The sequence below is a fragment of the Lycium ferocissimum genome, chromosome 10 (genome assembly GCF_029784015.1).
Source record: "Lycium ferocissimum isolate CSIRO_LF1 chromosome 10, AGI_CSIRO_Lferr_CH_V1, whole genome shotgun sequence".
NCBI classification, from domain to species: domain Eukaryota; kingdom Viridiplantae; phylum Streptophyta; class Magnoliopsida; order Solanales; family Solanaceae; genus Lycium; species Lycium ferocissimum.
Window position 1 is genome coordinate 22526693 of NC_081351.1, and position 16266 is coordinate 22542958.

General features: G+C 32.8%; 1 protein-coding gene across 1 annotated transcript; it reads right to left on the bottom strand.

Annotated features, from left to right (window-relative positions):
• Positions 1-1319: 1319 nt before the first annotated feature.
• Positions 1320-14431, bottom strand: LOC132034724 (uncharacterized). Its single transcript, XM_059425087.1, has 20 exons — positions 13346-14431; positions 12924-13121; positions 8420-8524; positions 8240-8305; positions 7986-8150; positions 7672-7740; positions 7468-7592; positions 5940-6033; positions 5771-5840; positions 5572-5699; positions 5145-5201; positions 4296-4481; positions 4100-4192; positions 3939-4024; positions 3800-3866; positions 3657-3723; positions 3413-3549; positions 2392-2483; positions 2166-2232; positions 1320-1755 (listed from the first exon to the last, which is right to left on the bottom strand). The coding sequence occupies exons 1-20, from the start codon at positions 14429-14431 to the stop codon at positions 1573-1575; spliced, it is 3141 nt and encodes a 1046-aa protein (XP_059281070.1). The 3' UTR covers positions 1320-1572.
• Positions 14432-16266: the final 1835 nt, after the last annotated feature.

A 16266-nucleotide genomic window follows, 5' to 3' on the forward strand; every position in this document is an offset into this window, starting at 1 on the left:
CCAAAATCTGCCATTTGGATACATCTCATACTTCTAACTAAAATTTAAAATAGAACAAGATATCATACAACAAATATAATTAAGGTTAGTTTCATGGAGACTATAGTAGGTACAAGAGAATCTTATGGTTGCACGCTGCATTTTATAACATCAACAACTAAACCTACCAAGTTTCTAATAAGGGGAAGAGCTACAAGCCTGTTTACAGGTTCGACATAACCCAATAGCTTTGACTCAGACTTTGTATTTTGTATTTAAAAAATCCACTTAATATATACAAATAATTTATTCAGAACCCGGTAAGTTACCTTTTCTCTAGAATTCAGAACTTATAAACTCAAAATCCTAATCTTGCCGATGTTTCTGATGTATAGGAATATGGGAGCTTTTGTGTTAGTTGAGAATAGTACTAAATTGGTGATCCATTTGAGTTGAAAGATGCCCAAAAATGGAGAAATGTCACATCAATTCATGAGTCTTGCTAGATAGCTGGTACACTTAAAAGGCTTGATACATGCCTAAACTTAAATATAAAACCAGTTTTCAGGAGCAAATACAATATCTACTAATACTTCTCGATTCTAAACTAGTTGGTGCACTAATGCTGCATTTTTCTCAATCGTAGTTCAGTTTCTTCTACAACTTCGACCATTTGTCTGAAACCTTCTGGACAACTTTAGACCAAGTACCTAAGGTTTCGCCTTAAACTTTTACGTAGGTAGTTCTGTTTCTTCTATCACTTCAGAAGCAAAAAAACAGTAAAGTATCCGATTAGGAATTGATTTTGCTTGATGCTACAATTCAATCTGCTTCATATTAGTAAGTAAAAATGAGTGCACTGCTAAATATATTTTCCACATTCAATATGATCTTGTTAGATTCTTCTTTAGTTTGGAAGTGGAACTCAGACCAACTTCAGGCTATTGGTCTGCATTTGAAGTTCAAAAGTGTTGCAAAGTTCAAACTGCAGCACCTGCACTTCAATTCAATATTTGTACCAAAGATCAGACAAAGAGGAGGGGAAGAAGAAGAAGAATAGCGCAAGAAAAGAGGTACGAAATACGACATACCATTAAATGCAATTAACGATTATTTTGTTCTGTATCAACCTTTAGTTCAGGTGTCTAAATGAGAAAAAAGGGGCAAATTTGAGTGGCAATAAATGTATTCAGCCTAAATTTTGAGTTCGTAAAATAATAGAATTAACACATATGCCTCCAGTTCTGATCCTTGTAACGGCATAACCACCTCCATAACCTATTTAAATGAAAACAACGAAAGAAAACAGATGAAAAATAAGCTCTATGTTAAGAAATGACTGAATGCAAATAAGCTAGCACTACCAATCAGACAAAACATCAGAATCACAACCAACATAATCCATTATTCCTTCAATGATGTTTGGTTCCTTCTATGATGTTTGGAATAGTAATGCTGCTTAAAGAAGTATACAATACATGTAGACATTACAAAATATATATTCCGTCTTCTATGCTCACAACTGCTACACTCTTGAAGTATAAAAAATGCTTGATCCAACAAATTGCAATTGTAGTAGTTCCATTGAATTGGTTAAAAGTTAGCATCTTCTTCAGGTGATAGAAGGGATTTCAATTCCATCTCCTCCCGAGGCAAAAGATATGACCATGTTGATTCCATGGTGTCTGGTGGCAGTGTTTGCTGAAGATGCCTCAATACGTTAATCATGCGATTTGCAGTTTCTTTTGTAGCGAGATCCTTTTCAGAACATAGAACCTACACAAGAAGTAACAGTAAATTACCGAGTGTTTACATATACATTAATTTAGTTTGTTAAGAGTCATATCGACAGATCATTCAATTATCTCAATGAAATTTAAAGCCAAAGGGAAAGAAACACGGGAATGTTACTTAAAATTAGATCCTTGAATAGTATTTCGACATAGTTGTACTATTTAACCGCTCTGCTTCAATAAACCTTTTATTTTTATTTTTAAGTCAAATCAAAACTTAAAAAGCAGAACAAAAATGAGGAATACTGACAAATGTTAACTTTTTAAAAATCTCATAAGGTTCTAATGTTCTCCGAACAAGAATAGATAGAAGAATCGCAGTTGCAAAATCTTTAAATCAATCAAAAACGAACAGCTCAATCTAGCATCTAGTAGTTTTGATTACAGACTAACCTCTGAAAAAACTGAAACAACTTTTGGAAGGTTTTGATAGTTAGGACCTAGAAGTTCTCTGTCTAACCTGCAAGTTTAGAAGAGTAAAAAGGTGTAAATACAGTAACAACCACCAGCAAGATGACTTTTGCAAGTCAGATCTCCACATAGAGAAGTTACAACAACGTGCAGAAGTTCGAGAAATCATGTGGATGCAGGAAACAATTAGAGCAAACCAATCCAGTACCTTTCCACCATTGAACATAACAGTTCATGAACAAATATGGCTTCTTGCAAGTCAGCTTTGATAGGCAGGCAATTTAACCAAGCTGGAATAACCTACCAAATTACCATAATTTGACGGGTAAGTACATTCACAATGAAACAAAACCTTAGTGAAAGGTATTAGAAAACGACACACACCGTCGTACCAGTCACATGAAGAAAATTTTTGCAATCAATTTCCTTAAAATGAAATTGTCAAGCCTAGTGTTCGGAGATCATGAATTGAAATGAATTGGGAAAGTGAAGGAGCTGAGGTATTAGCTTAATTCGCGAAAGGGGAATATGAGCCAGAAACGTGGATACAACACGTGCACACGTGAGGTCCAGCTGACCACTTAATAAATGATCGTAGGGCTCAGATTCAATCTCAGAGGCGGCTAGCAATTAACGGAGGGGATTAATCCTACAACTTCTGTCTATAACAGAATAACGGAGGGAATCGCAGCTCATAATTTTCTAACTTGCCTCTCAAATTCTTTCTTCTCTCTCGATCTCTTCTCTTCTCTCCCTAACTTCTTTTCTGCCCTAATTCACCATTGCAGGTTAGAAGCTCATTAACGGAGTTTCATTGCCTATGAGTTCCACTGTTTCTAAGCTTGTAACGTTTGTTCATCAATAAAATCCCAATTTGAGCTATTCAATTCGCAATTACTATTTTTGTTCTCTATTTCCATTAAGGACATTACACAAACATATGAAAGTGTCTACAATTCCTTTTCTACCGACTGAAACACCTTCATCTATAGTTTAATTAAATAAGTAAAAAGGACAAAAACTCTTAAAAATTTATATATGCAGGTATCATCTGAAAAAGGAGAAAGAATCTCAGATTACATGTATACAAAAAAAATACATGATATGTCCTTTTTCGGATGTGATTAGAAAAATAAAGAATTAGTTTGGGGTCTCTAAGAGTTAGGAGAACAAATTGAAAACACTAGAACAAAAGAAGTAAGAATGCAAAAACGAATAAAAGAACATACCTGGGCTGAGTCGATACTTTCCCCATGAAACTGACATATCTTACCAAGTGCAGAAACAGCATTATCATATGCAAATTCATTCTCAGGTTCGCGAGCTCGTTTGTGCATTATCACTATATTGATCCTTGACAGAGCCTCTGGTTCAGGTCATAAGATTTAGTAAATACACAAAAAAGCATATCATTTCTCGTCCCTTCGCATGATGATTCAAAGGGTCTCAATATCACATTCAACAGTATCATACCTCCTACAAAAGGTTTGAAAGAAGAACGACCATATTCCGCCCAAAGCACAAGTCCATAAAGAGCAGACTGAACATGAAATCAGCATAAGCACAAATAGTGAACACAACTTGAGTTAAAGCTATTACCACTAAGATGTACAAACCTGTCTAACACGTGGGTGTTCGTCATTGCTTGCGTCCAAAATTAAAGAAAGACATGAATCATAGTACCTATTTTTACAGGAAGTAACTATCAAATCGGGCAACTCATTTAAGAAAACCCATACAACTATATAGACCTACGTTAGAGCTGCTTCAGGGCACTCCTCCATAAGACGATTAAAGACACCAATAGATGTGAGTCTCTCAGTAATTGTTTTTTCCTTGGCCTTCATAAAAGCAAGAAAAAATGAATATAATGAAAAACAAACTAGAAGGTTACGACTATATTGGTTATAACTTACCCACATAGGTAACAAATATGTTGACAACTCATCAAGGAAAGGCAAGAAAGAAGCCTTGAAAGTTCCGATCAATGTGCGCAATATATAGCAAACCTAATAAAAAGGATAAAATGATTGGCTAATAATAGTAGATTCAAATTGAAATGCTAGTAGAAAGACAAAACGGTGTGCTTCTGCATTCTTATATAAAACATACATTATGGAAAACGCTTTCTTCCTGATTGCTTTCCTTCGCCAACAAATCAGCTTCCTCATCATCGAAATCTTCCATTTTCTCTCTCTCTCTGAGTTCTTGTTTTCTACTTGAACTGTCTGTAATGACATGCTTTATCTCATCCACGATGCTACGAACCTGACCTTCATTGAGAAGTGGTCCACAAATCTGAAAGAAGACACAAAAGGATCATAATAACAGAAACATTTCTTTGCCATTCTAACTTACCTGCTGCTGCTTTTGCTGTTCCTTGTTTTGACACTATTAATGAAACATTATTAATAATAGCCGTAACTTGTCTTAACATGGATTATCTGAAAGGAAGTTTTTCTCTATGGAGCCAAGCTAATACAAAGTTAATAAGCTGTTTGTCAGACTCGCCAGTCTTGCCTAGTCATGTCAAGAAAACTTTGGCTACTGCGCTATCTATAGTAAATTTAATTCCACACGCAAATTTTAAGCATTTTATTGGTTTAACCATGTTTTAGTTTGTAGGTATAAATTAACTAAGGAGCTTCTACTTTAGTTGATCTCCTGCATATATATTAGGCAATGCAAGTGATTGCTCTTTGTACCCTTCTCCTCTATATAAGAGTTGTACTTAGCTTTATTCTGCTACTAGCAGAATATAACTGATATGAGTTTGGACGAATGATGTGTTTAGATCTCTAGTGAAGGAAAAGAAATAGGGTCATAGATTTAGAGTGACCTTAAGTTGGAATTATTTACTCTGTGGGAATGTAAAGGCCAATATTTTGATCATATTTAAAAAGTTCAACCTGCAAACTTGGATCAACAAGATTAAAGAAACCGTATTAAACATAAACCAACCTGCAGACAATTGTTCAATTCTTCCAACATGACTACACACATTTCTGTCTCAAACTCCTGCATGAGATAACATATCAAATATCACTTATTTATTATCCAAATGCACCGAACATAAGCACTTTTTATTATTATTATTTTTTATGACAAGGGAACCTCACAGCCGCTACCCTTTGGGTGCGCACAGGATAAACCCTGCTCCTGTGCGATAGCCCGCAAATAACTCACACTAGGCAAGCCATGTGCGACGAGCTCGACCCAGAAGGCAAATCCCCTACTTTCGTAGGTAGGGGGTTTCGAACCTGAGACCTCCATTATGAAAGCCCCATGCTCAACCAACTGAGCCACCCTTGCGGGTACCGAACATAAGCATTCTCCCACCAAAAAAGGAAGAAAAATAAACAACATAAGTATTGATGTTAAGAACAACCTTATGCAAAGCTTCAACCAAAGCCAGTATTATATGGTCTGACAACTTCGTGAAATATGACTCACTTTCGTCTTGAGCAACCCCTTTCTCAACAGCCAGCTTAGCAGAACGCAACAGGAGGGGCATGGCTTAAACAGCAAAAAATAATAAATTGCATCAACAACTGGAAAAAAATATATGAAATCATGAGAATTCTCACCTTCAACAGCATATTTCCTGACAGGTTTGTGGGTATAGAATTTCAGAAGCGAAACAAGGATTGAAACGGCCTGTTTCATACATTAAGCAATTGATATCACTTGTTTAATTTGACTTCTCTCGAAAGCACATGAGAAAAAGAAAACACGTAGGTGATCATTCATGCCAACCTGGGAAATCCATGGGTAAAAGTCTTCCTTCAATGTATGAGCATACCCACATAGCATTTTACAGGCTCTAGCTTTCATCTCTAGTGTCTCTTTACTGCAAGATTTGAAGCTTAAGTAAGATTTATTGTACTAGAAATCAATCATATCCAATAGAAGTAATTATTTAATTAAGGCTGAATACATATTTAGCCCCTTGAACTTGTCACATAATTCCATTTAGGCACCTATTGAGCACTTAATTTTAGTTAAAAGTGCACCTACTGGACACTTATTTGACAATTCCACACAAATTAAAGAGTGTGAACACCACTCGCACTGATGTGGCAAGCAGGACTGTATCAGAAAGAGAGAAAAAAATGAATCCAAAAAATCCAGAAAAGTTAGGGCCTTTTCAAAAGCATATTATACACTGTGTGTTAGCAACATCAAGTATAGCAGTGAACGAATTGAAAAGAGATTTGAAAGAATTGGATCAAAGTTAGGGCTTTTTGAAAAGCATATTATATGAAGGGGAAAAGGTTTCTCCCAGCGAATTAAACCGGCAGTTAGAAGATGATCACTTTGTGTTTTGGGTCTAACAGTGGGCAGCTTGCTATAGTGTGGATTTTCGCCCCTTGATTGGTACTAGAATTGTCAAAATATCAGTCCTTACTTCTGGACTTCTGTTTGAACTTTGGCACATCTGAGGCTTTGAAATTTAATTGATTAGAGAATATTAGACACATGATATATAATTATATACTTATTTAGAACTAATAAAATAGTACTATAACTTATTATATCTCATTTAGTGTCATTTTGAAATTTTTTGCAGTATTTGTTTCAAACATCCAACTTAATCTTGCGTAATTCATTTTTACTATCGTTGTATCTGACCGGCGGCTCGAAGTACATGTTTTTAGCTACATTCTGCCTCATATTTTTTTTTTATATTTTCTTGTGTTTAAGTTCATTTCTTTCACTTTATCTATTCGTGGGCAATCCTCACTTCTTGAGCCAGCTTTTAGGGCTCATTTGGTACAAGGGATAAGGATAAATAATCCCGAGATTATATTTAAGATGAGTTTATCCACGTTTGGTTGGGATAAAATCGCGGTATAACTAATCCCGGGATTGTAGTGTTATTTTATCCCTGTGGGAGGGTGGAATAATTAATCCCAAGATAAGTTATCCTGGGATGACTTGTTTCCAACCAAACGGCCCTTAGAGTTGAGTTAGACCCAAGATCAATTTTCTTATCATAGCTCAACACCTCTAGCATGTGTAACCGGATTTTGGATTTCAACCTTGGACTTTAACACCGATAGACATTTGTGAGAATGGCCTTGTCAAGAGTTGGCTCTGATAGTATTTGTAAGAATTTGAGCATCCAAATGATAACCTTAAGTACGATATTTATAAAACACTTTGGATGCCTTTTATACCCAATGTAGGTCAACTATATAATATAACTCAATAAAAGAAGAAGAAATCTAGATGAACTTCACAAATTACGGAAAAAAGTCAAACCTCAATGATAAAAGCTTACCTATTAGCATTGTACTGCTCCATAGAGATGGTATTAAGTTGAGCACATTGAAGTAAGATGGGCATGACTACATTCATATAAGGAAGAAAATCCTTTCCCATGCACTCGCAAATTCTAACACATGCCTGTGATGAAATAATGAAAATAAAGAGAGGCCCATCTAGAAAGCAATTATGATCTTAAAATCAAGTGATTAACACATACACATAGCAATTCTATAGTAACAGTTGGATCATCCACCTTTGCTTGTAATGACATAAGCATTTCCATAACCTTTAATGACAACAACATCAACAAAAAAAGGAAACAAATGAAAAGTAAGCTCCATGTTGAGAAATGACCAGTGAAAGAAAATGGAAAGAGGGAAACCAAAATGGAATTGATATGAGGAAAGATATCCCTGTCATTATCTTGCTGTGAAATTGACCTACTTTGTAATAAAACAAAAACCAAGCCATGATTACGGAACTAAAGAAGATATGTACTGGATCCACCGGGTATAATTATTAGTAGAAGACCTGCTTTTCGTCATCTCTAAATTTCTCTTTGCCAACAGCTCTCACAACACAGCCTATGCAGAGCATTGCATAGGGAAGAACAATGAGATTAGATTGAAGATCTGCGTTTCTCAGGACAGTTTTCAAGTGTGGCATGACAGTGTCATAGCAGGTTCGGAAGTGCTCCTGTTGGCGTATAATATATTAGCCTTCATGATTCATAATATGGGTACAAGTATAATTGAGTTGAAAAAAAAAAATGCTCCAGTTAATACCTTAATAGATTGAGCTGTAAAAGCAATTGCTTTTAATGCTTCTTTTTGGACAATTTGTTTGTCATTCTGAATTTCAACGAACAAAAAAAAAAAAAAAAGAAAAAAAATATATATTAGTTTCTTGCACACTTGTGAGCAGTGAAATTCCTCTGTAATTTGGTTGCCTCTATATTTGCACACCTTTATAAGTACAAGCAGTTTGTTAACTAATCCATCTAGGTGAGGTATCAAAAATTCTGGCTTGCCGGTCTCACCGAAGGAGCAGAGAGCATATACGGCAATTGCCTATGAAAATGCGAAAGAGTAAAAGGAGAAAATTAGTTGGCATCAACAACTGAATGGAGAAGTAATGTCGCATCTATCAAATCCTTAGGCTTATGAATATTTTTCCGAAATTCATTTAAGGGTAAACTTTAGATACCTCCCCTGACATTTAGTAGTAATAAGTAGTTTCTTTATAGTCTCATATGTTACAATCATTCAACTTGTAAGTCAGCTTTTAAGAGAGCTCTTATATATATTGAAGGAAAATATTTTATTGATAGACTTTTCTCTTTCTCTTTTTTTTTTTCTTCTAAAAATTTTCTTTCCATAATTTTATCTTTGTTAGATGATTGTTATATAATATTTTGATAGTATTATTTTTATTTGAATAATGAATCAAAAATTACTTTTAACTCAAATTTAAAAAACTTGAGGTAATATAATGTTTATTTTGAGTTTAATATAATTATCCTAAAATAAATGCATTTAATTAAAATATCAACCAAATCTTTTAATGTTTCATACACTTTTGAATTATTATTTCCAATATTTTTAATTCTATGAATTTTGATAGTTATTATTTTTGCTAATTATTTTTTTCTATTTTGGTATTTAATTTTTGTGTTAAAAGTTTAGACTTGTTAATAACCATCTTCAAATGTTTTTATGAATCAAATGAGTTGGTTAATATGCAAATTTTGTCTAGGCTTTACTTATTAGTTCTATGCTTTTGAATCAAAACACTTTTAAGTGATTCATTTAATTTTTGAGGTAATATAATCGTAATATTTTGAAATTCATAAAATAAATGCATTTAATTAAAAATAATATTATCTAATATATTTACTATGATCGAGATTGTTTGTTTCTCTACCTATAAATTTAACAATTAAATTAACCAATTTTTGTTTCCTACAATTTTGAATTATTATTTCCAACATTCTTCCGTAATTCATTATTGTACATCTAATTATCCACTTGTTACCATCTTCAAATTGTTGAGTCACTTGTTTCTAACCCATCAATTGTTGAAACACTTTCTCTTCAACCATTATAAATCTTAACTGGACATGGATTAAAATATCAAATCTTAACCAATTTTTGTTTTCTATAATTTTGAATTATTATTTTCAACATATATTAAAAGTGGGAATAACCATAGTGAAAAGTTAAGACAAAATGCCCATATAAAGTTGATAGACCTTTATGCCCTTTAAAAGTTATACTGTTCTTTTACAAATTATTAAAATATTAATCAAATATCTTTTCCAATGAATTTGAAAAGTTACTATAAATGATTCAATATAGACCAGATTCAGAACTGAAATTGAATTTGAATAGTCATACCCACTATTCAACTTGAAAACAGAAGAAAATAAAACCTCCAAATGAGGAACTTGCCTCAAACATTAATCTTTTATAACTTTATTTATTTTATCGATCAATTTTTTAACTTTATTCATTTGTAATTCTGATCAACTCAGTGTGCCATTGTGAACTTTTAGCCACTATTACGGGCCTTAGGGGACTTTGAACAGTATGTATGTATGAAGCCAAAGTTGTCAGTTTTCTTCTTTCACTTTTATATTTTGATGTAATTATCTTCTTTCACCTTGGGAGTCTCATATGCCTGGTTTTATAGTTGCACCTTTTTTCCAAAATTAGTATAAACCCAACTGTTTTAACCTTGAATATACATTTTCCTTGAAAAATTAGTTTCGTTGTTGTATCAAGCATTATCAATGATCTCTTACATATGTTTTCTTATAAATTAAAACATTTTCTTGCATCTCAAACTATAGTACTACTAGAAAAATGCAAATTATGTGGGGATTATACAGAAAAATCTGCACGTAATGTAGTTTCATGGGCATTTTCTAATGCAAAAAATAATTCGAAGGAAAAACCTTCGTGAGTAATTATTCATTTATTTTTATTCATATTTTATGTAAATTACAAGGGGATTTTTATTCCGCATGCAACTACTTGCGGATATTTCCGCATGAAATATAAAAAATCCGCAAGAATTGTTTGGTAAAAAATTATAAAAAGAGGAATTTTCTAGAGAAAAATTCGTAGGTAATTCCTCACAAAAAATTTCAACTAAATCTGTAAGAATTTTAGGCAAAAATAAATCCCTACTCACAGTACTTTGTCATCACGCCCTATTCTATTCATATAATTGTAATTCCACTCAAATTTTACTTTTTTTTAACGTTTACTCTTACCAATATTTATTCAGATAACAATATTTCCATTCCACTAAATTTTTAAGTGGAGATTTCAATTGTAGAAAGCATAATGGAGACCAAGTAATATTTCCCTAAAGGGCTTATGTTTAGCTCAAGCAATTGCTCCGTAGCCGATGTGGTACGGAGATCCACGACCATCATTTTTCCTAAGATTTTTCCATTCATATTTCTTTTTGAATTCTTTTCTTAAGGTATACTTTTAACAAGTTTAATTTATATGCCTTGAATAGCACATTGAAATTTTCTTTTATATAAGACATATCTTAATTGAATATATTATATCTTGTTAAGTATTCACTCCTTTTCAATTTATGTGAGCATATTTTCTTATTAGTCCGTACAAAAAAGAATGATCACTTTCTATATTTTGAAATAATTTACCTTTATGCAATAATTTATAGCCACACAAAATATATGTCACTCATTTAACAACACAAATATAAAACTCTTCTCTTCTTTCTTAACTTCGTGCTCAGTCAAATGGGTTCACATAAATTGAAACGGATGGAGTAATTGCTAATATTATTTCCCTATTGTAACAGTGAATACAAGATCAAGTTATCGTAATAATATTAATTAGGTGTTAATTAAGATGGTGTTTGAAAATAGAATCGGAAGATTACTTGATACTTAAGTGATATTTATTTGTAAATGTTACTTAATATATAGACTTAAATAACATATTATAATTAGATTACATCACTTTAATGCATATAAAAAATTAACATATACAAAGTAGGAAATACGATTAAAAATTAGTCACATCATTTTTTTTAATAATAAATGCAACTTAATATTTTCTTGATTTAAAAATTAATTGTAAAACAATAATACACAATTTAGGATGTTTCACCTCTCAATGTGTGGGTACAATCTCCGTGCACTCACTTCAGAACTGAAATGTTGTTATTGTTGTTGATGTTGTTTTGTATATAGCTTAGTATATTTTCTAATATATTAGCCCACCTTTGTTATATCATTTATATTAATCATATAAATTTATTAATTATCAAAATAAAATAAAATTAATGAATTAGTCCCTTTCCCGAATTTATGTGGCGAAAAAACACGTTTCATTAAGGGTAAAGTGAGAAGTTCAAAACGAAATAATTTCTAAAAATATAGAAAGATGACATTTTTTTGGAACAAATGTGTGCCACATGAGAATAAGTCAGAAAAAGTAGTACAGAACGTCCAAAAAAATATTAAAACCAACCGTTCCATGCCTAATGAAATGAATATTCAATCCAAACAATTTCACATCATTAATTTTTATATGGAATCAACATTTTAACTAAATTTACCAATAAGTAATCAATAAATATAAAATAGATAAAATCAATATATTGAAGGAAGTTATTTGAATATTAACTTTTATTATTTAGAGGTTAATTTTAAATTATCTAATTTGTACACAATCACTAAGTTTAACTTGCAAAAAATATATTGTTCTTTATATCACTAATAAATAATTCTCAGCCAAATTCACAATAACAAAATCCCCAAATAATTTACTAGGTAATAAAAATCCCAGGTAAATTCCCAAGAAATAATCTTAAAGTCACAACCAATAAAATCCCCAAGTAATTTGAGGTAATAAAATCCTGGGAGTTCCCAAAACTAATTTTATTGTAAATTAGCAACAACAAAATCCCCATTTTTTCTAGGTAATAAAATCCAAGTTCGTTCTCAAGAAATAATTAAATTCACTGTAACAAAATCCCAAATAATTTCTGGTGATAAATATCCCCATAAGTCCCCAAAAATAATCTCCGGCCTACATCCGAATATTACTTGGGGATTTTTTCTACTTTCACAAAAATAATTTTTTAATATTTTTGATTGTTTACCTATCACATAGGAAAAAATACTTTGGGATTATTTTTCAAATAAATCCCTTAATTTGGCAAATTTTTTCTTATAAATTAAAACTATTTTTTAGATTTTCATCTCAATCGACCCCATGTAGACTTCCTCATGTATTTTTCTAGTAGTAGACTTATCTTTCTTATGAAAAGTTGTTAATCAACTGTACTACTAGAGCTCCAAAAGCACAGTACTAGAGCTCTTATGGCTGGTTGTTTCATATATCAATGATAATCTAATCTTGTTTTAGCTTGCAATTGTTTTTTAGGAAACTTGCAGCACTCATAGACGGTAGGACAAACCTGCACTCGTGGATAAGAATCATCCATAGCTGCAGCTAATGCAAGGAATACTTGGTTATGGTATTTTTCTTGAAAATGCGGAGAGAAGTCAAGCAAAAACCGCAAAATTGCAAAGCAAGCTGCCCATCTAACTCGAGGATGAGGATCTTGGAAACAATTGAGAACCAATGTCACCACCTCCAAATTCTTAATCATTACCTATAAGAGCAAAGAAACCATTAATTCAAGTTAATCACTAAATCCAAAAATAAATAAATCGAAGAAATGAGCTTTAAAATAAACAATAGGGGAGTATGGCAAATTATCTTATAACTTTAGGCAGTTTGCCACTAAATGCACCTCTTAAATGCTACGAGTTGAAATAATATGTGTTATAACCAAACCATAGGCATACTTAATCCACAAGTAAGACAATTGTGTACCTTTGAGCAGCCTTCAGCAATAAAAGTAAGTGCAATGAGAGCTGCATGGCGCTTCTCCCATTCTGGCGCATCCGAGTAAGCAGACAGTTGCTCTATGGCAACATGAGCAATAGACTTACCTCCTAATGCAAGAGAAAACCGTTCTAAACACTTCCTACCAACATGGAAGTTACTTGTAGCCCCTGTATAATCAAACACATTAGTCTCGGCACTATGCCAAGCAGGGTCATCCTTAATATCTAGTAATAACTTCAATAACATTGCGAAACATCTGCTAATAAACAAGGGGACCCTCTTCATCATGCCTGGGGCCCTCTTCTTCGCCTCAACCAATGTTATCAAAAATTCAACTGCCAAGTGCCTCGTCCGCTCTTCCAATGTCTCGGCCTCTGTTATCTCAAACATAGTGGATACCACATCCACGAGCTGACTTCTAAAGAACCTAGGCTCATCCTCGGCCAACTTTATAAAATATGTCAGGGCCTTCTCGTCTGCAACCTCACCTTTGCTCAAATATGCGTTAGTCAATGTCATCATCATTCCGGGCAACAAATCCCGAAAGCGCTCCTTCTCATTTGAACTCGGCATACGCTGAATGAATTTGATCACAGCGCTCACTGCTGCGATCCTCACATCTAGATCAAGGGTATCATCATTCAGTGTATTACGGAATCGTGAGTGCAAAGTCTTTGCAGAAGGGACTACTATTGTTTCACCTATGTCCTCAGCTAGTTCAGCAAATATTAAGAAAGCTAACTTTTTGAAGTAATTGTTTGAATCAGCGAGGCATTGGTACAAGAATGGCAATAATTCAGGCCAGTTGTTGTCCGGAAGAAGTGAAGTAGCCAACCTGCAAATGTTATAATGGCGCCGTTCGGTGATCAATTGTGATTCTTCAAAATTGATGATAGGATTAAGAAGGAAAGACTTGATGGAAGATTGAGTGGAGATGCTTAGTTTGCGCCAAGTGCATATATCTAAGTCAAATGCCGAAATATCATCACTTCTCGCGAGAATCGATTTCGTCGACATGGAAAGAGCTGAGAAAGTTAACTGTTTTAAGAATTTGGATCTCTCTGTCATCATCTCCGTGACTCGACCTCCGACCGAGAGAGATTGGAGATAAAGGTTTCAAATGCTCCGAAGTCAGGTCCCAGAATCGATCTCAAACTGAGTCAACTTGTTTACAGTAGAGTAGTATTGATGAGAGTCGAGAGAGTATTCACAAATGGACTTTATGCTAAATCAATGTTTCCTGCCTGTTTATGCAGAGAGTACTTGTTCCAATGTTTTCATCCACACACTTTTAACTTGATCTAGTCTACCTTTTAAATCCCTATAATTATTGACCAAACTTATGTGCAAACTAAGTCAACTCGCTAATATCGATTTACAGTAAAAAACTAAAAAAGAAAAAACAAGAGGCAAAAAAGAAAGTTGAAAAGAAAGAATAACAAAAAAAGGGTAAAGGAGCCCCTTTTTAATGGGGAGGGATTTTAATTGCTTGCACGAGCAGAGGAGCTAAACTTGGTAAAATACTCAATTTTTCATCTCCAACTTCAATTGCTGTAAAAATGGTGGAAATGAAGGAATAGAAAAGACATTGAAGTGGCGTTTTTGTTGGAGGAAAAATGGAGTAGATGGTGGAGTGAAAAATAGAAAAGATATTAGAAAATTTTAAATGGTGTGAAAAAATTACTTCCCCTATCCCAATATATGAGATTGAAATGCATTTATATTTCTAGTGTATAGTAGAGTTGTTGGTGTTGTAGTTTCTAAAACTTGATTAGACTTTTTGAGTTTTCTTATTCTTTTCATAGTTCCCATAAAAAATCTAACGAAGTTGTTAAATATTCACTTTTACAAACTTAAAGGATTACTATAACTTTTTACAAAGCGGACGAGTCAAAATTGAATAACACTTAGACAAAAGGCCCCAAGTCTGCGGGCAACAAGAAGAAATTAAATATTTATTATTTTTTCAAAGAAAATCAATATTTTTGTTATTTTCTTCCCTCAAGTCTTGGTCAACTTTTCCTCGTGTGAACACTGAACACACATGTAAATGCTCAGTAAGAAGACATCCAGTTGGAATTTTGAACAAAAGTTACTTTCAGCTCACACGCCTTTCTTTCTAGGAGCTTTTTTTCCTTTCTTTTGAACACTGTTTACTCCCGATAAAAAAAAGTGTTCACTTATTCATTTGCACATCTTTTAAAAAAATATTAATTCTTAGAAAAAAATTATTAATTTAACTAAATTGCCCCTAACTAAATAGGTATTGCGATCACATAGCATTTAATAGGGACACATCTAAAAAAATAAGATTAATTCTTTCTTAATTTTATAAGTGGATACTCTTTTTTATCCAAGAAAGAGTAACAACTGAGAATAATTAACTAAACATAAGAAATTAAAGACAAGCAACCACTCAATATATATTCTTGGGATAATTAAATTTCATGTATTTATGACAGACCACTTTCTTCTTAAATGACAATAATTAAATGTATTTTTCTTATAATATTGTCTTTCAAGATATCAAAAGTCTTCAATGATTAGGTCAATAGTTTTTAAAAAGACTCATCACATGACATGTTTGACCAAATTTAAATGTAAATAATTGATTAAAAAAGAACAAAAAATGTCTCTCTAAATGACAAAAACAGAAAAAGACCCATCACATGGCTTGTCTAACCAAATTTAAATGTAAACAACTCATTAAATGAAAAAGGGTTAAAAAAAAATGCTCTTAAACTATGTGAAATTGAACAAAAATACTCCCGTTCATACTTTGGTCCAAAAAATAACCCTATTATTATTTAATTGGGTCAAAATGTCATTTTTCTAATAAACATATTGTTTCTTTTTTTTTTTAAACACATTCTTTCTCTAATAAAACCCTTTTTTTTTAAATCCCT